Raw genomic sequence first — 23,691 nt, 5'->3', positions numbered from 1 at the left:
ATGGTACATCTTTCGATTGAGAAGTCTTCATTATACAACATTCCAATAATCTAAGAGGCTTGTATTTACAAACAAGCTTTGACACTGTGTCTTATGCAGTTATACCAAATGCTGAACCTAGAATTGATTTGTAAGTCGGTAAACAATCCCTTGAATTAAGACACATTGTAACCAGAATCAAGGCACAAGTGTCGTATTGTGTCTAAATATATAAGAAAGCAGACCGGAGTCCTATATTATTATGAGAAAAATGCATCTACAATAAAATGCACTGCTCCGGATGACTTTCTGATGCATCACAATACGACACAAATGTGAGAGATGAGATTCGTGAGATGAAACTATAAAGAATTTCAACCCAAACTGAAGACAAAACAACTGAGAACAAAGCGAAATTTTACGATTCATAAACTATTTTGTTTTACGTACACTAAACTATAAATTAGCGCGTAAAACGTAACTGTCATTTAAACACGTCTATAAAAATACGACGTTTGATCTAGATATAATGTTCTAGGAATTAACTATTTTTCGCTCACTAACAAAGAATATCATGGCTGGTAGATTTTCACGAACATATCCCAAATAATGTTATCGTCTACACATTTCTGAAATTTAAGTATTAGGACCTTTATGCTTACTATGTGCAAAGAGTCGCACTATACGGATGTTTGTTGCAGAAGCAATATGTTTATTAGGATCATCTTGCAACAGTCTGTCTTAATTCTGAGGTATGTGTAAATAAATCAATTCTAAGTTGCCTTTACACCGGTTTCTATATAAAGATAAAGTTCCCATGTAAGTCAAAGAAAAGGCAAGACAGAAGAGTTTAATATTGTTAATATTACAAAAGATCAGGACCCTTTGATATGACTTGTCTAACGATTACTAAAGTAGAACTTTGAAGAAGTGTCGAACGCGTTGTGTCAAATGTTTGGTGTAAACATTTGGGTAATAGCTTCGTTTCGAGCTCTGCCATAGCCACGTCCACACCTCGAAAGCAGCCTCGGCGGGCGAAGCTTGTGAGGCCGAGTCACGTTAAAACTACTTCAGTCAGTTCAGCGTTTTATGACGTCACGCATTTAACAGAATATTATACCCATTTTTTATTGTTTTGCGTCTTGCAACGGCGGTCCAGGTAACATATGTCCAATGTTTACCATTCATTGAAAAGACTTCAATAATTGTATAGAAGCACCCTTCAGCACTGTCTCTTCAACTGTTCCATTCTGTTTTTTCTCAAGCGAAACAAAACTCAAATTCGAAAAGAAAAAATCATAACAGAACTGAGCAAGCTGAAAAATTTTTGGGAATCGCCTGAAAAATATTTTAGACAGGAGTAATAGTCAATGTAATCCAAAATCTTTAGACGATAGATTGAATTGAGTTTTGTTAGCAATACTCTATTCAATCTGCCATCTGATTTTTTTTAACATTGCGTATTAACTTCGAACGTAAAAAGACTGCCGATGTAAGACGATGGTGATTTATTCATAATATATAGTTTTCACAGCTTCGTGTTTAGAATGCACGCGTTTGAGCATCGCGAGATTGCTCACATGGTGTGGACTGATGAAGTGCCAGATGACAAACTATACCTTGTAAGCTATCTACAAGAGTAACCACAGCTATATAATGGAGTTGAATATAAGGAAGAAAATGATGAAGTACCTATGGACGACGTTTGCGAGAAGATCGTTATGCTTGAGTCTGTAGTCCGGATCAACTCTGTCGTAGTTGACCGTGAGGGTACCAGCACGGATGCACCTTTCGTATTCAGCTGCAGGATGGGCCCGGAATTCCCTCGCGAACACATCGAGGATTTTCTCTCCGACCCATCTACCTTTGGTAAACGTCGTGAAAGTGAAGTAGTAAGGGTAGACTTTTCTGAGCCCTGCAAAATAAATATTAATATAAATATGTAAATATTAGACTATTCTTGGGTCAGAAAAAACCATTGCCTATTACCCTCTTCTTAATGGCCTCTTCCCTCAAAGGATAGAAGGTTTTGAAATTGAAATTCGAATAACTCAGGACTGCTATTGTAACGAAGAAATGTTGCCCTCTTAGTTTAGAGGTATTTCTTATTGATTTAAAATTAGCGTAGCTAATGTCGAAATATTTTATACATTAGACTTTAACTGTTTCTGAATTAAATGACCATATTTACAAAAAAAAGTACTTATTCTAAAAAGTACACAATGTTCCTCTCAGAATATATTAAGTTGTTGTTTTATGAACCATCTCACACCCTAAAGCTACAGCTAATGTCTACTATCATCAATCATCAGTTTAACCGATTGACGTCCACTGCTGGAAGTAGGTCTTCTGTAGGGAGTTCCAAAATCCACGGTCCTGGGTCGCCTGTTCCAGCGGCTCCCAGAGACTCGCTTGATGTCATCTGTTCACCTTGTTGGGGGCTACGCTGCGTTTACCGGTGCGGGTCACTATTCCAGCACCTTAGGACCCCAACGTCCATCGGTTCTCCGAGCTATAAGAAACGCCTATCGCCATTTCAGCTTTGCGACTCGCTGAGCTATGTCGGTAACTCTAGCTCTTCCACGGATCGCCTCATTCCTGATTTGATCACCCAGAGACCTAGAATAGCTCTCTCTATCGCCCGCTGAGTGACTCTGGACCTTCTTTAGCGTTAGTAATAAATATTTTGTCAGTGCAGACTTCTCAAAGCTAAAAAAACCTAGACTTTGTTAGAAAATACAGCACTGCGGTAAGATGACTAACACCAGACTGGCTCAACAGGCTTCTTTCATACCTGTGTAGGGATAATTTATATTGAAAAACTTCGTTATTGGATATTTATGACTCATCATATTCCGCGGCGGCTCGCTTAGAAACCCGTTTACATTGTACGATTAATTTACATTGGTTGAAAAGAAATTTTGCAAGATTAATTTAGAGTTAGCAAACGAGAAATATAGTTTTCATTAGAGGTTTGCAAAGCTACGTCCTTGAGTTATGTGTGTAGATAATAGTTTAAAAGACCCTATTACCACTTTCGTATTTATATGCTCAACGTTTGTCATTTCTGTTCTTAGTCCGCGTTTATTAGGGCCTTTTACAAAGTCCTTTGGAACAGTTGATTTACTAGGATAAAAGCCTTCCGTCACTATCCACTTAACTCTCCACTTTCGTTAAGTTAGGGCGTGCAGGAAGGACAAACAAACAAACATACAAACACATTTGGCAATTATAATATTAATAATAAATAAGAATTGAATCGATGCTGCTTAGAGTAACGGGTTTTTAAATGTCAGATATTATGCTTGCGTTTTACAACGTCAGCCTGATGGTGAGCGATGTCTAGATTATAGTAAGCCTGGGAAATGTCTATTTATCTTTCTTTACCGGTGCTCGATAAGCGGAACCGAACCAGAATGCTTATGGCCCGTCTTTGTCGGTGGTGTGGTAACTAGCCACGGCCAATGCTTCCAACCAGGATATACCAGAGAAATTACAGAAATTTTAATTCACAATTTTTTTGCAATAATTTATTTTCAAATCCGTATCCGTAATGCGTGAATTCGACGATGTCGTGTCGCATCCGTTTAGTGAAAATATCGTTAAAGACGCGTCAAAAGATTACTGAGTATTAAGTGAATCAAGCGAGAAAATGTTTTTCTATCCTAAAATGTTTACGCTATTAATTTTTCAAATCGTTTTTTTTTTAATACTGCATAACTTTTTTTTTTATACCACCACAAGGTAGCCCTTGACTGTAATCTCACCTAGTGATAAGTTGATGCAGTATGATATTATGGTGGTGTGCGAACTTGTCAGGACAATGCAGTTTATATTAAGCCCGTACCCTAAATAGGTTTCCACGCGGCTTCACTCATATTTTTTTTGATTACACTACAAGTTAGCCCTTGCAATTTCACCTGGTGGTAAGTGATGATGCAGTCTAAGATGTTAGCGGGCTTACCTGTTAGGTACTGTGGCAGTAAACCCATACCCCTAACGGGTTTCATACCGGAACTCTAAATAACTAGAGGCACGTCTTTATCGGTAGGGTGGTAACTAGCCGAAACCTCCCACGAGACAAAATTAACACTTGAAACAATGTCTTCATACCTCTACTTTTTGAGATGGTGTTGACATTAATAAATAAGTAAAGCGATAAGGCCGCCAAATTATATGCGTTGTTTTGTTATACTTTACTTTTTTTATGTACTTTTTGTTGTGTGCAATAAAAGTATATATATTCATCCATCTATACTTATAATAAAACTGTAACTGCAAGATTTCTGTAAGTTTAATTAATAATAAGTATAATTCTGTAAGTTTAATTTAATATATTTTGAAAATTTTGTCCGGGGGATGCTTTATAATCGACACTGAATCCAAAACAGATTTTTATTTAATTTTTGTCTGTCTGTCTGTCTGTCTGTCTGTCCGGGCATCACGTGAAAACTACTGAACGGATTTAGATAAAATTTGGTATAGTGCTAGCTTATATACCGGGTCAACATATAGGAAACTTTTTATCCCGATAAACAATAAGTTTCCTCCGGGAAATGGGATGAAATTTTTTATCAATTTTACTTCATAGCTCCGTTAAATTTCGACAAATTTTTATAATTCTTTTTTTATTTCAAAGTGTATACTATCAAGCATGTTCTGTTTAATTTTAATGAAGATCTGATAAATATTGTCGGAGATAAAGGAATTAACTCATCACAGCCAGTTGCGAGGCATATGGGACAACGATCGAATGCATGCATATCATCCTACTAAATACCAATATATTATAAATGCGAAAGAAATAAAGTAATATACATATTAAGTTTGATTATATACCTGCAAATTCAGTTTTAAAATATTCAAATTAAATCTATTGCTTAGAAGTTGCAACGGGTATAGAATAACACGTAGGTACGGCCGAGAATAACATAGTTTGGAAATAAAACAGGTCCACCTGGTAGGTAGCACTGCAATTCGTTTCTAGGTTTTTTTCTTGATGCAGACGAAGTTGCGCGGGTCAGCTAGTTCATTCATAAAAGCAACAGCTTGTTCACATTCAATATTCTAAGTCAATGGCATACTTAGAGTTCCAATAGATGTGTCGATTCCACAGTTGACGCTTAAGGGCGCAGATGGTTAAATTTTATTTAGGTAACTTACCATTTTCCATGTAATACGACGTTTCGTTGTATCTGTCGTCGGTGAAACCGGGCCTTTTCGCTTTTAACGCCTTCGTTTCCAATTTCGCCTGCAATAAAGAAAAAACAAAAAGTGTAAATAAACTGGGCAGTGAAAAGAGTTTTTGAGGGTTAAGGCGGGGGTTGAAATAGCGGAGAACTCTTAAAAAGGGGATGTTGTGAGATAACATTCATTTCGGCTACCCACTGTCAAAGGCTTAGGGAGGGCTAAGGCGGCGCCGCCTTTGCCCTCCGGAATCGTAAACGATAATAATGCTTTCACCATAGCACTCCTGTGAATTTTATTTTTCTTCCATTTTTTGTCCGGCGACACGAAGTTACATAACGGTACTGAAATCATCATCATCATAATCGGCACAGTATTAGCTCTCTTGCAAAGTGAACATGGCTACCGGTTTAACGTGCTTTCCAAGACATAGGGATAGACAAACTATTTTCCCAACTCTAGATGATGAGTTTTCATTATTGGGAGTTCATAACCGCATCATCAATTTCAGTGGCGTGCATAGAGGGTATTCACAGGGTAGGCAGATTATATAAAAAGAAGAAAAAATCTCCAGTACTAATGAAAAACTTATGGATAGGCTTTGTAAGAGTTATAAAAAGCTTACACTCAAGTATTTATAACTCGTAGATGGAGATTTCCTTTATTTTGTATCATCTGCAAACCCTGTGCATAACCTCTATGTACGCCGCTGATCACCATCAGCTCATCATCATAATACATTTTTTTTAAGTGGTTATAATCCTTAAAATATTGTTGTAAACAAAGAATGTCTTTTACGCTATCCATACTGAGTTAGCCTTTATGTGGAGTGTATAACATTATATAACAATAAAGTAAAATGTGTCCATTTATAAATATAGTTTGAATGCACGCCTAATGCATGCATGCCTAATAAATAAATAAATATATTACGACAATGCACACATCGCCATCTAGCCCCAAAGTAATCGTAGCTTATGTTGTTTGTACTAAGATAACTGATGAATATTTATGAATAATAAATACTTATAACATACAGACGAACGCCCAGAAGCTATTGTTGTTAAACATTAATGTTCATCACACAAACATTTTGCAGTTGTGGGAATCGAACACACAGCCTCGGAAGTAGAGAGCAGGGTTACTGCCCATTGCGCCAATCGGCCGTCATGAGAATGATTTTTAGGCCGGAGTCCACCACGAACGTTACGGAGGATTCTCAGGCATGAAAACGTCCACACGAAGTTTTCCGTTGCCGTTAGAGCAAGTGATATTTTAAATTCCTTAAATTAAAAACGCACATAGCTCCGATTACCGTTAGAGCAAGTGATATTTTAAATTGATTAAATTAAAAACGCACATAACTCCGAAAGGCTGGCTGAAGCTCTAACAACTAGGCTGTTTGATAAACATAAATCTATGTAAAGAATATTATTATAACTGTGCAGAAACGATGGAACGATTATGAAAAGTTTGCCGAGGACGCGACTGGAATGAAATGGGAAAAGTTCTTTAAAGCGGAACTATCTACGAGATTTCCAGTGCTTCTTACTCATTGCAAAGATGTAGTTGACGCATCGTTATAGTTTTATGGAATCTTAGTTTTACGATAGTTAGAGTTAAAGTGAGAGGGCTTAAGAGGTTTTACGAGATCGAAATATTCAACTTCAAGTTTTCTTTGAAGTACCCGAAAGTGTAAACGACCCTGGTTTGAACTATTACTACGTATAAAACACAATTTGGAAGTAATAATAAAAATAATAATATTTATAATATTTTGTGTAATTCAGGAAAAAACCTTCTCAATATAAAAAAAACATTCACAATATTAAGTATTTTAAAAGATCAAAAAGGTAAAAGATTAATAAAAAAGACATAATCTAAGATAAAAAAAATTAAAATTCTTTTATATCAAGCTTGACTAGTGAAAAACTAAACACTATGGCAAATTTCAAATCCAAGATGGCCGCCACCATACAATGGCGACTTCGATACTCCCTCAATATGGGTATTAAGTGAAAAGTCTTTGTGACTAGAAAAATTATGTACATAGTGTACATAATTTTTGAAATACATTTTTGAAGTACATTGAAAGTCGGGGTTTCATTAATTTTTTTTTTTGTTTTTTTACAAAATGTACGACAGCTTTAATATTCGGCGTAGCAGCGTCACTTTTGTTATATCTAAACTAAGCGACATGCTGGTGACACACCGGACAACAAAAGCCGCAGCTCACGAATAATTGACGTGAAATCAACGTGAATTTTAATCGTGAATCAATATTGTTCCGGTGAGAACCGCCGTCGATGTCAAATTACACGAGTTAAATTTCGCCCTGTACCCTTAGCACAAGTTTTGCACGCTCGGAATCGAGGAGTCCTTTTCGAGTATCGAAATCCTTTGACTTCGGCGTAAAATAATAATAATAACAATACCTTTATTTTATCAAAATAAACGTATACATTTCATGAGTGTGAAGCCCTGTCTCCTGCGGTAGCTTAAACTGTGTTACAGGAGACAGTGTCTTCCCTATATCTATGGTCTTATTAACATACGTTTGACAATTTTACAAAGAAAATTAAATAAAGGAAAAAAATAAATAACTAAATGAAAAAAAAAAGAGAATTATATAAATTTGATTTGTTTGTGGGTGTGCGCGTGTTTGTATGCGTTTGTGTGTAATTTTTTTTTTGTTTCAATTTTAATTTGTAATTTGTTTTATTTAAAATGGAATGGATTTTATTTAAGATGAGTCAGTAGCCTAAGTACTAGATCTAACTGCTCGCGAGGAAAGTAGTTTCCGACATCAAACTCTGTACCGGCTAAGTAAAATGGTCCGTACTAAAGAGTAGTAGGCAAATTCGAGATTTAATGCTTGATTTAATGTTTCCGTCCTCAAAAACGACTCCTCGATTGCGGGCGAGCCCTAACTTACTCTGTATGTTATACTAAGTCTACTGATGTACAGGGTTTGCGACTCTACATCGAGAGACATTAGGTCCACTTTACTTTGGCGTTACAGAGTTTGATTTGCGAAAACGACTCCTCGATTGCGAGCGGGCATATCTTGCGCTAAGGCTACAGTAGGTACAGTGTACAACCACACCTCTCTGTAAGCCGATCTTGTCGGCGAATATTAAACGGATCAACCCAGATTAACAATGCAAATTTTTTACGGAATTTTAAATATTGTAATACACTAGCTGTTGCCCGCGTCCGCGTTTATTATGTTTTTTTTACAAAACCGTTTATTTTCATGAGATTAAGAGCCTGTCCAGATGAGGCGTTTTACGCGCGAGTGAACTCGCGCGTTTCAATTTATATTGCGTCCAGATATCACGTGTTACGCGCGTTCCTACGCTGGGAGGCATTCAGTTATAAACATGGACTCGGACACAGCGGTTGTGTTGTGGCTTGCATACTGTCGATGGAAACGTCGTAAACGAAGAGAAAGTCGACGATTTAACGTGCATCCAATTCTACGTGACAGAATGACGCATAGTATGTTCATAACATTATATCCAAAGCTCAGAGAACACAGCGAAAAATTTTTCAACTACTTTCGAATGTCAATAACATCTTTTGATGATTTACTGGAAATTATTCAAGAAGATTTAACTCCATGTCAAAATTATGTGGTACGGGATACTGTTTCTGCAGAAGAAAAACTCGTGATTACTTTAAGGTAAGTGATAATTTTTATTGTTTTATTATAAAATGTATGAATAATAGTTTTGTAATTTAGAGGTACTTAATACTTTTAATTATTTTAATATCAACCTAACTTTTGTACTTTTGACGTAAGAAAGAATCAATTTAACAAAAAATTATGAATCATTAAAAAACATTCTAACAAACTAGTAGGTTATTTAACCTTAATTAATTATTGTATAGCTCCATTAATTCAGATTCTTGCGAATCTTGTGTAGATGCCGGTGATGGTGTTGTTGGAAGAGTGTTTTGGGCGAGAGTATTCCGTGGCGTAGTGAAATAACCTCGATTATAAGTTGCAGGGGACAACGAAGATGTTAAAGATTCTGTTGTGTTATATCCTGTTTCTTCAAAATAATCTCTCTGTCCACGTTGTGTTAGCCCTACTTGGTAATGATATTGTGTAGAAGGTTGGTAGGCAGATCGAACAGCTGAAGGTTTATCATACATGGTTTGTTGAGCTTGAAGCACTTTCATTAATTCAATTTTTGTTTGAAGTCTGTTTTCCTCTGGTATTTTAATAAGCTCCTCGGTAATGACATGCAGAATAATTTGTCATCATCTGACTCCATTTGGTTTGATGTCTGTGGCTGATTTCTAGATGTTAAATTTTTGTTTATGATGGCCAGAAATTCTTCATCAGCTGCGTTCAGCTTTTTTTTCTTTTTCACCTGACTAAGCGGAGGTCTCATTACATCTTCCCCATCGCCAGAAAATTCTTGTTCTTCAGCTGTTACAGACGTGGTGTTGATATTGCTTTCAGTAGCTTTATTCCGTGTCGATCGTTCGAGGAACATCAAACGTTCAAAATAAATATATTTGGCTTTGCTGGAGGCTCCTGATCCAGACGGTGTGGTTTTCATCTTCTTCATTTCTCTAACAAAGCCATCACGCAATCCTTTCCACTTCTTTTGCAATGAAATGCCTGAAATCAATAATAAACGTATTGAAATGGTCAAAAGAAATATTTATGTTTGTATATGTATAATTTTTTGTATCTACAAAATAAATAGAAAAATACAATTACAAATAGTGCTATTTAAAGGGTGACCGGTAATTCAACCTATTCCTTGAAGGAGGTTAAACTAGGGATCATTTGCCACAAATTAACCCATATCTCCCAGTTGATAAAGGTTAATTTGTGGCAAATGATCCCTATTTTAACCTTCTTCAAGGAATAGGTCAAATTACTGGTCACTCTGTATGCAGACATGCATATAAATACATGAATATAAATAAATACTGTACATATTATAAGAATTTAATGGACAATATTTAATAATATTAACTTTTTTTCAGATATTTGGCCACAGGATGTTATTTTGCGGACCTGCATTATGCCTACAGACTAGGAAAGTCTACAGTTATCGGAATAGTACAGAAAACCTGTTACGTTATGTGGCAAAAACTACAAAATATAGTAATGAGAGAACCCACGAAGGCTGAATGGGAAGAGATTTCAAAACAGTTTCAAAAATATGCAAATTTCCCAAATTGCATCGGTGCCATCGACGGCAAGCATATCCGTATTATAAAACCCAACGATTCTGGGTCTCTTTTTTATAACTATAAAAATTATTTTTCGACTGTTTTACTGGCTGTATGCGATGCAAATTATTGTTTTATTTCAGTAGACATCGGCGCATATGGAAAAAGTAACGACTCCTCAATTTTTAAAGACTCAGTTTTGTATAAAAAACTTGTCGAGAAAACTTTAGATATTCCAGATCCAAAGCCAATATCGCAAACAGATTCAACTCCCTTACCCCATGTGATAGTAGGAGATGAAGCGTTCAGTCTGTCTGAAAACATTATGCGCCCTTATTGCGGTAAATCTCTAACAATCAAGAAAAAAATATTCAACTACCGCTTATCCAGAGCCCGGCGTTACATTGAATGTTGCTTTGGTATCTTGGTAAATAAATGGAGAGTTTTTCATAGACCGTTGAATGTAGACTTAGAGTTTGCAGAAAACATAATTAAAGCTTGTTGTGTTCTTCATAATTACGTCAGGTTAAGGGATGGTTATAGGTATGACCACACTCTGTACGAAACATCTTTGAATAGTTTGAACACTGAGGTAGTAAGGCCTAATGCAAGATCGCGAAATACAAGAGACAAATTCGCGGATTATTTTGTTAACGAAGGCAAACTCCCTTGGCAAGATAAAATGCTATAGTAAAATTAATGTTATCTAAGAAATAATATTATTAAATAAACTATCGTTTACTTACCTAAAGCTTTTTTCTTTTCTTGGGAATCGCCAGGTTCACAAAAAATTTCGACTATTTCTTCCCAGTTCCTACGTTTTATTACTCTATTGGAATAGTCTGAAGATTCCATATCCCATATGGCTACTCTTTTTTCAATTTCGTCTATAAAAAGTTCAGTATCGAAGTTATCACGCTCCATTTTTAGTACGTCCACTCGCTACAGATTCGCGCGTAGTACTGGACGCAGTAACGGCGTTCGAGTACCTCGACTCGCGCGTTCTACGCGCGTAGAACGCGCGAGTCGAGAGTCTCGCTCGTTACCGGCGTTTTACGCGCGAGTGAGGAAACGCGCGTCATCATCTGGACGGAATATATGTAGCTGTAGTATCTCGGGAACGCGCGAGTGTCTACGCGCGCGTCGACTCGCGCGTAAAACGCCTCATCTGGACAGGCTCTAAAAGTAGCCTTCTTTTCTTCTTGTTCTTCTTTCGACGGCCGAGTGGCGCAGTGGGCAGAGACCCTGCTTTCTGAGTCCAGCGGCGTGGGTTCGATTACCACAACTGGAAAATGTTTGCGTGATGAGCATGAATGTTTTTCAGTGTCTGGATGTTTATCTGTATATTATAAGTATTTATGTGTATTATATTCATAAAAAAATATTTATCAGCTATCTCAGTACCCATAACACAAGTTACGTTTACTGTGGGGCTAGATGACGATGTGTATATTGTCGTAGTATATTTATTTTATTTTATTTTATTTTATTTATTTATTTCTTTACTCTCATTCGTTTCAACTAACTAAATGCCAAAAATCAAAGAGATTGGTTGAACAGTTACGACTAGCGGACCCTGCAGACGTCGTACTGCCCAGTGTAGCAGGGTCATCTACCGGATCCAATTTTATTTTCAAACTATCATTCATTCAAAACTGTGCAGCTGTTTAGGAGGAGTTATACAACAAGTACTTTTAAGATATATAAAAGCCCGAGGTTACTGACTGACTGACTGACTCATAAACACGAGATCTCGAAAACTATGGATGTACGAGTATGAATCAAAAACTAACCGAGTGTCGAGTGTATATGAAGGTGATGTCAGCTAAGAAATAATATATGGAAGTTCTACTCCTACGGTGGTTTCAACTTCAAATTCAAAAATTCTTTCAAAAATTATTCATGTAGGCCTATCGCTGGCACTTATGAGGCATTCATACATATATGTTTCCATAATCGTGAGGGGATGGTGATAACTTCGTTTGCCAACACAAACCTTTAGCTACGAAGTTTAATAGGAGTACGATTTTCTTATGAAAGTACCATGTTTTTGAAGTTAAAGAAGCATAACTTTGCATTAAGTTCATCATTTTGAATAAAAAAATACGCGTATAAACATTTTTTTTGTTAATATTACGAAACCAGAAGGTTCATCCGACGAATCGACATGTCAGCGGTATATCGGGAAACAAAAGCCGGAGCACGTGAATAATTGAATTTAAATCAACAACAAGGTTCTGATGAGGCCCTCCGTCGATGCCATATTACACAAGTTGCGCTTCCTCCTGTATAGTGAACATCACAAAGCTCGGTAAACCGATCTTGTCGCTGAATATTAAACGGATCAGCCCAGATTAATGTTGCAAATTTTGTGCTCGTAGGTATACAACGTGTAAATGAAAACCGAAATATTACTTTACATGCTTTCGAGGTACATTGTTTACTGTCTCTAAGATTTATCTGTGAAACGGAAACGCTAATAGTTTTCGAGTGAACCACTGCCATGGTTTTTACTGAAAGAAATCAGATGCCCTGAAATCACATGCAATATTAAAATCAAGTGACTCTTATCACTTTTAAAGTAGCGTAGGTACTATGCTCGTGTCGGTCTTCTATCTTCAATAGGGTAGTCATGAGTACACACTTAGAATATTTTGAATTTGCCTGTATGGAAAAACAAAGCAGGCAACAGCTAGTAACGCTATATTTTCACCGTTGATACATTTTGTATAATTTTCAGAGGTTTTTATTTTTTAAATAATCTAAGATAAATAATATTAGTTAATGTTTTAAATAGAATTATAGTAAATATATGAATATACATATATATTTAGAGATTTGCGGTTGAATATTAATCGAATATCTTTTTTACTATCGTATAGGATCATAGCTGTTTTTTATAAAAACAACGCCAGCTGGTTTTTAGAAAACAGAGATTACTCTACTCTATTTTGTGACGCAAGAAGATAATTCGTTCGTAAAGTTCTCTATTAAATAACTTGTTAAAAGGAATCGCTTTGACTTCTCTTCATTTTCCTTTAACAGCTTGTTAAACTCTTAACAATATGTGTCTCAACTATTATTTACTTCCAATACTTTCAAATGGATCAATTGTGAATAGCAAAGTGAATAAAAATTCAGCAGTTTTAAAAAAACTATTTTAAATTGCAACTATTTTAAGTTTTTAAAAAACTCTAATTATACTTGTTTATTTATTACTATACATATTTGTAATAAATAAATTATTAATAAATTTTCTGATGATTGCGACATTCCGTAATATTCAATGACGAGGTTATATTGACATGTGCTGATCTAACCTTCTATTTAACAAATGAAAATATTTATAAAATGTGAAAGTGTAATTATATAAAATGAAATAGTGAATATTAAATGAAATGGCGGAGTCCCAGGAACATTTTACTCTTTCATCAATAAATAATAATAAAAGGTGTAGTAAAAGGTTACACGCACACCCTTTTTTTATTTCCTCACGGATTCGCTTGTACACTTCTTTACTTTTTCGCACGCTTTCCTTTAAGTAAACCCTAATGTATTCAAATTAGGGCGAAAGAACACGACTCTCAGCTGTGAATTAAGGGAGCCCTCTACAGGACATTTGCGGAGATAATGAAAACAAAATGACCCCGCTCCCCCAAGTAGCTGCGGGGTATTTGCGAAAAGTTCGGACTTAATTAAATAAAACGCCGTTTATTTTAACTTTTATTCTTTAAAGCGAGGACAGTATATACTTCTCCTAGACATTTTTCGTAAACAGGTGAACTTTCTTATCTTCCTCGTAATTCTATTTTGGACGAGGTTTTTTTTCTTCACTACATAGTCAAAACAAAGTTGCTTTATGCTATCTGTCTATCCCTGTATATCATATACAGATTAAAACTACACAACGGATTTAGATGCGGTTTCTTTATATTTTTTTTTTAATATACTATTTACAGCTGTGGGTTTGCCAATGAATTAAAGAAAATCCTGTGCAATTCACACACGGCAGATGCGAAATTTTTGAAAAGTAGCCTACGAGAGATTTTAATGGATAACGACTTAAGATAAAATGTTAGGGTCATTATTTTTCATTAAACTTTATTCAGTTTCCATGGTAACTAAAACAAAATGTGTAACGTATTCCATCTCATTTTCTTGCCGACTTAATTCTATACATTTATACGTTTGTCGCGAAAAAAAGGCGGCGACAGCCTAGTGGGTGAGGCGTCGGCTTTCCTTTCGCGGAGACCGAGTTCGAGCCGCGGCAAGCACCAATAACTTTTCGGAGTTATTTGCGTTTTTAATTTTAGCAATTTAAATATCACTTGCTTTAAAGGTTAAGGAAAAAATCGTGAGGTAACCTGCATACTTGTGAGTTCTCCATAATGTTCTCAACGGCGTGTGAAGTCCACCAATCCGCACTTTGCCAGCGTGATAGACTACGGCATAAGCCCTTCTCATTCTGAGAAGATAAACGTGTCCTATAGTGGGCCGGTAATAGGTTGACGATTACAATGACGCGTTGTCGTCGTTTATCGAGTTTCAAATCATCACGATTCTAAAGAAGATTTACTTCAAAAATCCTACTATATACATAAATATATATATCCTACTTATGTTAGTTAGATTTTATTGTACCCTCACGATTACCTGGGCATAAAAAGATTCTCCACGTATCCTTAACTAAAACTAAGAACAGGTTTAATTATTTTGTAATCCGTCTCTCGCGCCTTCTTAATTCTGTTTACAATGATCCCGAAATTTACTTTTTTTATGGTAATATGAATAGTGTAACTATTAGATAACTTGCATGCAACTTAGTAGATAAACTGTTGCATGCTAGGTAAACTTAATGTTTAGTTATAGTTTGCTGAATATTTGCTGGGTTCTATCAGGTACCCTTTTTTATATGAAACTTATCTGTGGAAATTAGTTTTAAGTCAACAAATTTGTTAACTATTTAGTATTTACAACAGTTGGTTTTCCGATTAAAGAAAAATAAACAAATAAATATTAAAAATGTGAAAGTGTGGATGTTTGTTACTCAATCACGCTAAAATGCCAGAACTGATGTGGATGAATTTTGGCATGCATGTAGCCTTTGACATGGAAAAGAAAATAGGCTACCTTTTATCCAGATTCCTTAATTAGTTCAGGAGGGCAAAATTGTTTACGACCTGCCGCGGCCGCGCATACCAATGACAGCTTTGAAATTTGGTATGCATGTCACCTATGCTATGAAAATAACATGTAGTTTCTATACAGATGTCTCAAAGAGTACCCTTAGAAAGATTAAAAATTGTTGACGAGCGAAGCTTTAGACCCAATTCTAAAATCCACGCAGACGAAGTCGCGGGCTGAAGCTAGTATTTTAAATAAAGGGATAAGACAATGAGCGGTGTATGACACATTTGAGAACCAACCGGTTGGCAGTTTGCCGTTTAATGCGTGCAATTGAAATCTCGACGTGCACTTAAAACGATTTTATGAGTTCAAGCATCTGGCGAATGTATCCCTACGGACCGCGTTTGTTCTTTTTATTCAATTTGGCACCGGAGACGTTTTACAATTAACAGTAAACAATGTTTCGGGCGACCTGATTTATATGTATTTTGAGAACTGTTCGTGCAGTTTCAATTAAGTTGCTTAGGTACAGTGACGTGCACTTCATACATGCACGAAAGCACCGCCTACCCTTCCTTTTTTTTATTACTCTTATTGAAGAAAGATTTATCAATTATATGGCATCATCCTTCTTTATTCCTAAACCCTACAATTGAGCTCATTCTATCATTATATTGAGCTTTGGATCACGAGGTCTAAGATCGGACATTTTTTCTGTAACCAAATTTTAAGTTCCAGCTTAGAGTTCCAGCGAGAGAGGGGCATGGCATTGAGAGCACATTAAGATTTCGTTTGTTATCACTAACGCGTGATAACACTCGTTTAAACCCGCGAACCCGCTTTAAATAGCGTGGTGGGTCAATGCTTCTGATCCCTGTTCTACGAAAATTTGCCATGTGTACAGCTGTGAGACGCAGTGGCGTGCACTGGGATTCTAACCAGGGTATGCATACAGCAGGAAAATTACATAAAATGGCCAAAATTGTCCTCCTAGACGAGCTATATTTCAATTTTAGGGTAAGCAGTGCTTTTGTGCATGTATGAAGTGCACGCCACTGGTGAGACGCTACTAAGCTAATGATGATACATTTTGTACCGTATACCTGTACAATATTAATATTAAACTGGATTTAATACTAAAGTTATTTAATTGCAATACTTTTCCCAAGTCCAATATTTAAGTAGCCAGTTCGTAGCACATTCATAAAACTGTGTACATAACCACAGTACAGTTTTCGCACCGGTCATTTGAAAATAGGCCTTATGTTCATGCAATATAAGTGAAAATCGTATAGGCGTAGACACTTCAACGGTGGTCGATTATGAGTTGTGTCACTGATATTATATAGTACCAATCGAAGATACACAATTCTTAAAATAAGTAAATTTTAAAATGTGAATTTTAGAATTGCGTACCGAAACCAACGGGACCCTTTTACTAAACCTCCGCTATCTGTCCTTCCATCACTCTGTTTGTTAGCGTGTTGTATCCTATGAACCGTAAGAAATGGACGCATGAATTTTCACAGACCAATGAAATTTTGTCTACAGAAAATAAATTTTAATAATGCCAACATGTTTCGATCTGCATTGTGATACGAAACCGTGGGTCGTGCAATCTTACTTATGCCTTGACCCTACCCTATATATATACATAAGTATTAATTTCGTGCTCCTAAGTGACTTAAAAAACCGAGATATTTACAATATTTTACAATATATGTATTTAATATTATTAACATGTTAACTCTATAAAAACCGAAATCCAAGAGAAATGTTAGATAGAGGTTCCTAAAAAAATTCTAAAGTTACCAAGTACCTATAAAAAATTTGATGCGCCATCATCGCAAAATTAGACGTTGCCCTGGCCCACTGGTGGAGATCTTCGGTTATAATGTATCAATGGTAACAGTCGAAGGGGTCGCGTGATCGAAGCCATTGAATGTGTATTGGAAACCACTGGGGTAGACGGTATGTCTTCATTAAAGACGTATGCCCATGTTGAATGGTAAGGCCACCTGTCCACTAGCGAAGGTAAGAACGCCAGGGTTTTTTTAATTCGACTACAAATAGCCCTTAACTGAAATCTCTAACGCGGTTAGCATAGGCAGGACGAATTTTCTCCTAGGGCAAATGACATAACGTATATCACTACGGGTGGAAACAACATCCAAACAAATAAGTTATAATGACAAACGGGTGTAAACTTCAACTGTTGCAGTGCTTTGGCAGGTCTTCTTTTTCTTTGAGTCCTTTAACACCTGGTGGTGCATAGAGCCAAGACTATTTTTTTCCATCCAGACCTATTTCGAACTGCAGACTTAAGCGTGGTCCAAGATAGCCAGAGACATTTGCTTCCAGAGACCGCATCCATTTTGCCTTTGGCCTTTCTCTCTTTGTTGGCTCACACACATATGTGTAATAGAAATGCACGTTACTAATATTAGTTCGAGTTCCCAATATTTTTCAAAATTACTTTTATAATATTATGTGTGAAAAAAAAAATATTATACTCTATTTCGAAATCTTAATCATTTCTCATAAATAAAGTAATATTGATTGTTTACGGTTTCCTTTCCAAACGATTTTGTACGCAAATTTGGCAAATTAGCGACCACCCAAATAAATTACGTCACACGAATTTTATGATTGTTTCAACGCACATATAACTTTTATGCCTAATAAAAAATGATAAAGACCATAAAGTATTGATCCCATTTCTCAGTTTAACATACTATATTCCCCGCTACGTGTCATTCAATATATGTGATGGAAGGGCAGCCTTATACAGAAAGGTCGTCTTTTTTGTTTATTTATATTTTTGTTATGCTAAGTTCTTTTTGTAAGGACCGTGTTGAGACTTCGTGACGGAGCAGTTTCCGACTAGCCTTTACAGTGACCAGAATTTAAAATGCAGTATAATATGCCAGAATTAGATTCATACAACATTAACAATTATTAAAAAATCTATGAAGTTCTTAACAACGAAATACTCATATGTTATACGTAACCACATTTCTGATTAATTCCGCAAAAATTTCTCGACTTGAAGAAACTGTAGTAATTTTTTGTTATTTATTAAAATAATGGAATAAAATAAAAAAATACCTAATATGTAAATATAAAAGGACACGAAGCTGCCATGTAGCTTTTAAGGTCGCGTTTTAGGCTGTGTGTTCTGAAATCGAACCAGGTCTTAATTGAAATAAGCTGTAACATCCTTATTTGAAAAATAAAGCTGTGAGTTAGAACTGTTATTTACAAGGAACAATTCTCACCTTCTTCAAGTCTTTGTTAATGTCAGAGTCATCAGCTTTTCGCTTCTCGCAGGATAGAATACAGTTTTTTCCGTTATCCTTTTCGCCCTGCAACAAAAGAAAAATAAAAAAGTTAATTCTATCGCAGATAACAAAGGAAATATTCTATTAATTAGTACATTGTTCGTAGGACATCTAAGATATACCATGAAAATCAAGCTTAATTTGCGAAAAGCAGGAGTATCTATATGGTGTAATTAATAATTTCTCCAATCCTTATACTGCACAATAAACCGATTTTCCGCAAGGTACGCACGTTTCGCTCTGAAACCGGAGCATCCTGGGGAGGTATTGACTTTACAATGAATAATTGTTAAGACACTTAACTCCTGATTTTCGCGGAATATAGCAAATTAAGCTGGATTTTTATAGTGTATTATGGATTTTCGCAAAGTTACGCCTGCTTCCATCCAACATCTAAAATATTACTTGACGAGATTGAATTGACGGCCGATTGGCGCAGTGGCCAACGACCCTGCTTTCTGAGTCCAAGGTCGTGGGTTCCATTACCACAACTGGACAATATTTGTGTGGTGAACATGAATGATTTCAGTATCTCGGTGTTTATCTATATATTATAAGTATTTATGTATATTAACCATAAAAATTATTCATCAGCTATCTTAGTACCCATAACACAAGCTACGCTTACTTTGAGACTAGATGGCGATGTGTGTATTGTCGTAGTATATTTATTTATTTATTATTTATTTTAAATTGAATGAGGTATATTTTATTAACATATCTAACTAGGGCTTCAAGGCTTTTGAGCGGTGATAGCTTGGTGGTGTTAGACGGGCCTTCCAGAAAGCCTTACGTACGGGGTTGTGTTTATTTTTGGCTAAATTGGGCCACTAAATTGGGCCAGCCTGGTGGACTGCGGCCTTAACCCCTTCTCATTGTAGGAAAAGACCCGTGCTCTGTAGTGGGCCGGTAATGGGTTGATGTGATGATGATGATGACTAGAACCCAAGTCGCTTGGCTATTCCATTTGTCAGTAGAGGGAAACTAGCAGCTGCCAAACTTGACGAAATCATCCCTATCCCTATCCCTACTTCCCTATCCGTACTTTAATATTATAAACGTCAATGTAAGTTTGTTTGTGACGCTTTCACGCAAAAACTACTTAACCGATCCTCATGAAACTTTGTACACATATTCTTGGAAGTATTAGAAGGAATATAGGATACTTTTTATTCTGACATTAAGCTCGGTTCCTTTGGGAGAGGGGATGAGTGTTTGACGATTTTACGCCATAACTCCGACAAATTATAACCGATTTCAATAATAATTTTTGTACTATAGAGGTTACAATATACGTTTAATTTTGCCCAAACTTTGTGTACATCTGATGGATGTGGCTGGAGATAGAGGACAGAACTCCTCAGCGCACAGCAGCAAACCCCTCATTCAAGGCTTAGCGATACTGAATACTTTATTTTTTTTTAGATCTACATCAAAATTTAATGCCACATCAAAAAACAAAATCAAACGCAGACGAAATCGCGGGCAACAGCTAGAAAAATTATAAATTCTAAAATTACCCCAGCTGCGGATCTAACTCGGGATTTTCCGCTTATAAGAGAAGCACGGCTCTGACCTCTGCGCCTGAGAGGTCTATTTATTTCAGTTTATATCAAGTATTCTTGTGTGTTAGATATGTAAGCACCTTAATATTATAAGAGACGCGTGGCAAATAAAGAAATTCAACCTCCCAAGGGTTGTTACGCCGGAGTCTGGTTAGAATTTCATCAGTGGAAAATATAGGAAAAAAATCGTACAATTTGCCCGATTTGCCTCCCTCGGGAACTTCGTAACCTCAAAGCAAGTAACGAGTGCGGGTAACCTGAAATAGCCTATCCGAAATGGATAAGGAAATACCTATTTAATATTAGGAGCGTTGAGCTTTATTGTGTTTTCAATGTTATAACCGAAAAAAATAGTAATAACAATATATAAAAAAAAGTTAGATGTGAAACATTGAAAATATTTTTTAGCCCCGACGCAATAACAACGGGGTGTTATAAGTTGGACGTTGCTGTGTGTGTGTGTGTGTGTGTGTGTGTGTGTGTGTGTGTGTGTGTGTGAGTGCGTTTGTGTGTGTCTATCGTATTTTCCGAACGGATGAATCGATTCTGATTTTGACTTTTTTTCAGCCTAAAATAATTTATAGAATTTATTATGTATAAATTATTTAAGTCTTAAGTAAGTATATATTATATATATAGTCGGCCGTCAATTTCACTTGGACTTGGACTTCTTAGGTCTTTTAGAAGATTATGGAGAATTCAGGCATGCAGATTTCTTCACGATGTTTTCCTTCATCTTTGAAACAAGTGATATTAGAAAAAATTGAACACCCGAAGTCCTAGCTACTGGGCACAGCTTCCATGTGGCTTAATAAGTTTTTAGAATGAATGAATGAATATACTTTTAGTGTACACAACACAGAAAACAAAAATAAAAAAAATAAAAAAAGCAAATACAAAAGAAGTAAGGTACAATTTGACGGCCTTATGGTTAGTTGATGTAAAATTTAAAAATGTTTGTAAACTGTAAGTTATACATTATTTATTTGTTAAACCTAGTCACTAGGATACGAACTAAAGTAATACAATTATTTAAATAATAAAGATTTATTTTTAAAATAAAACAAGAAAAAACATCCATTCATTTAAACTTTCGCAATTTTAATATTAGTATGAAGTATAGGACAGATTAAAAATACTGTAAGTATCATGAGTACTCAGCCTAAGGGTGAGTTCGCGTGTCTTTAGCAATTATTAATAAAATATAGTTAGGTTTCAACCGCGTGTTCAGTGTGGACACACCTTAAAATAGCCTTAATGACGTAATTTTGTAATATAAAAGTGCTATAATGTTTTATGTTAATCATTATGAATATTATAAATGCGACACATATTCAAAGTAATTAGGCGTGATATTTTTAAAAGTTCAGTATAAATATAGTAACAAGTCCAAGCACGGGCAAAAAATACAGCATTTTAAAATATTTTTTTACTATTGAGCGATTACTTACGACGAATTCTACGTCATTAAAAGTTTATTTTCTTAGAATTATTTATTTATACTCTATTTGCACACAAAAAACAAATACAGAAGAAGAATCAAAAAAAAACACAGACAGAAGCAGTTAGTAGCGATCATTATGATAGCTAGATTAATTTAAATTTTAATTTAACAGCATGACCGGGGAATCCGGTACAGGTGGTCGTAGTCCATAACGATTTAAACATACTGACCACTAGACCAAAGAGGTATTTTATAAGTAGGTTTATAAAATATAATACCATTAAATACCTATGCTTTTTTGAAATAAAAGCGGTCTAAATAAAATTCGGTTCAACTTTATTTAAAAAAATTGGCATAGTTATGTAGCTATAAGGAATATCAGTGATGTTCACTTATAATATGCATTAAAGCATTGCCTATCCAAAGTTTGATAAAAAGTTTTTTTAATTTTACACTAGATGTGTCATGCGGCGTCGCCCGCGTAAATTACGTGACGCAGCGTATTGCTACATAGTCTACCCCTATTTCAATAAATCAGATAAAAAACTTTAAGCTTTTCAACTCGTAGGTACTGGAAGTGCAATATTACTAACCTTTAATATAAAGTACAGATAGTATTTTAACATATTTAAACAAACGACTGATAAATCTGTTCTTGCTCTAAACTTTGCATTAATCATTCACTATTTGAAACCTTCAATCGCGTAAACATTGCAAAACTACCTCCGTTTTGCGTGAGTGGCCATGATACAAACACACAGACAAAAAAACACGTTTGGCTTCAGTATCGAATACAGAGTGGACACCAAAAAAAAATTTTTAAAATGTCTTCAATGTGTAAAATTCTATCCGTCACAGTGTTATTATAAGTAGGTATAGATAATTCCCACGGCCGAAAAAGACATTCGAATGAAATGATATTAAAACAAGAAACGAATTTGGGACGGAATAACATAAATCCGGATACAATCCTGAAACGCTTCTTATAATAAATCCAAAATATTTCATTAGACGTGGATTCGACCTGAGATATTGTATTAATATAAAATTTAATTTATCCCCACAGCGGTTTGGAGGGAGGGCAAAGGTATATATACCACGTCCTTTTTCGGAATATACATCTATACCTCAGGTATTGTAGATATTGTACATATACCTTTGTACTAGCAGAGCTTTACTTTTAGGCACTGTGATAGCATAATGGTTAGAGCACCAAACTACCGGCGGCCGAATACGATTCCCGGCACGCACCTCTAACCTTTCTGAGTTATGTGCGTTTTTAATTTGAAAGCAATTAGAATATCACCCGTTTTGACGTCGACGGAAACCATGGTGTGGAAACCTGCATGGCTGAGAGTACTCCGGTAATGTTTTCAGTCTACCGAACTGCACTTAGCCAGTTTGGTGGACTGCGGCCTACCCTTTTCACTCCGGGAGGAGTTCCGTGCCCTGTTGTAAGCTGTTAATAGGTGGATAATGATGAGTGCTATGGATTTCTGAACTTCAATAATATACTAGTTCAGTGGCAAAGAGAAGCACTTTTCATCCTAAAAAAAATACTATTACTGATGGCAAGGACACCCTGAATTGAATGGAAAAATCAGAGCGGAGCTGACATATATATGAGCTTCCATGCAACCTTGCCTTTCATATTAAATGTGTTTTAACACATTTTTTTAATCGTGCCTTAATTTCCTGAGTGTCTGCGGGACCTGACCTCATAATTCAAAAAATTCAAAATTCATTTATTTCAAGTAGGCCTAATATAAGCACTTTTGAAACGTCAAGTCTGTCTGTTTGTAGTGACTCTACCACCGAACCGGTGGTAGAGTCACAGGCAGGCAGATTC

General features: G+C 35.8%; 2 protein-coding genes across 3 annotated transcripts in view; one reads left to right on the top strand and one right to left on the bottom strand.

Annotated features, from left to right (window-relative positions):
• The window catches only part of LOC120637264 (RNA pseudouridylate synthase domain-containing protein 2-like), a 236,133-nt gene that overhangs the window by 22,091 nt on the left and 190,351 nt on the right, over positions 1-23,691 (bottom strand). For both annotated transcript variants that reach the window (XM_039909015.1, XM_039909017.1), the window contains exons 3-5: positions 18,771-18,857; positions 5,143-5,230; positions 1,672-1,894 (exon numbers count right to left, since the gene is read on the bottom strand). In XM_039909015.1, coding sequence (XP_039764949.1) covers positions 1,672-1,894; positions 5,143-5,230; positions 18,771-18,857 — 398 coding nt within the window. The remainder of the gene's footprint in view (positions 1-1,671; positions 1,895-5,142; positions 5,231-18,770; positions 18,858-23,691) is intronic.
• LOC120637265 (protein ALP1-like) lies at positions 8,442-11,535 on the top strand. The gene is made up of 2 exons (XM_039909018.1): positions 8,442-8,851; positions 10,177-11,535. Exons 1-2 carry the CDS (start codon positions 8,550-8,552, stop codon positions 11,054-11,056), a joined length of 1,182 nt encoding a protein of 393 aa, XP_039764952.1. The 5' UTR covers positions 8,442-8,549; the 3' UTR covers positions 11,057-11,535.

This window comes from Pararge aegeria, chromosome 3 (genome assembly GCF_905163445.1).
Source record: "Pararge aegeria chromosome 3, ilParAegt1.1, whole genome shotgun sequence".
Taxonomy (NCBI): domain Eukaryota; kingdom Metazoa; phylum Arthropoda; class Insecta; order Lepidoptera; family Nymphalidae; genus Pararge; species Pararge aegeria.
Note: the sequence above shows the minus strand (reverse complement) of the source record. Positions and strands in the feature narration are given on the sequence as shown.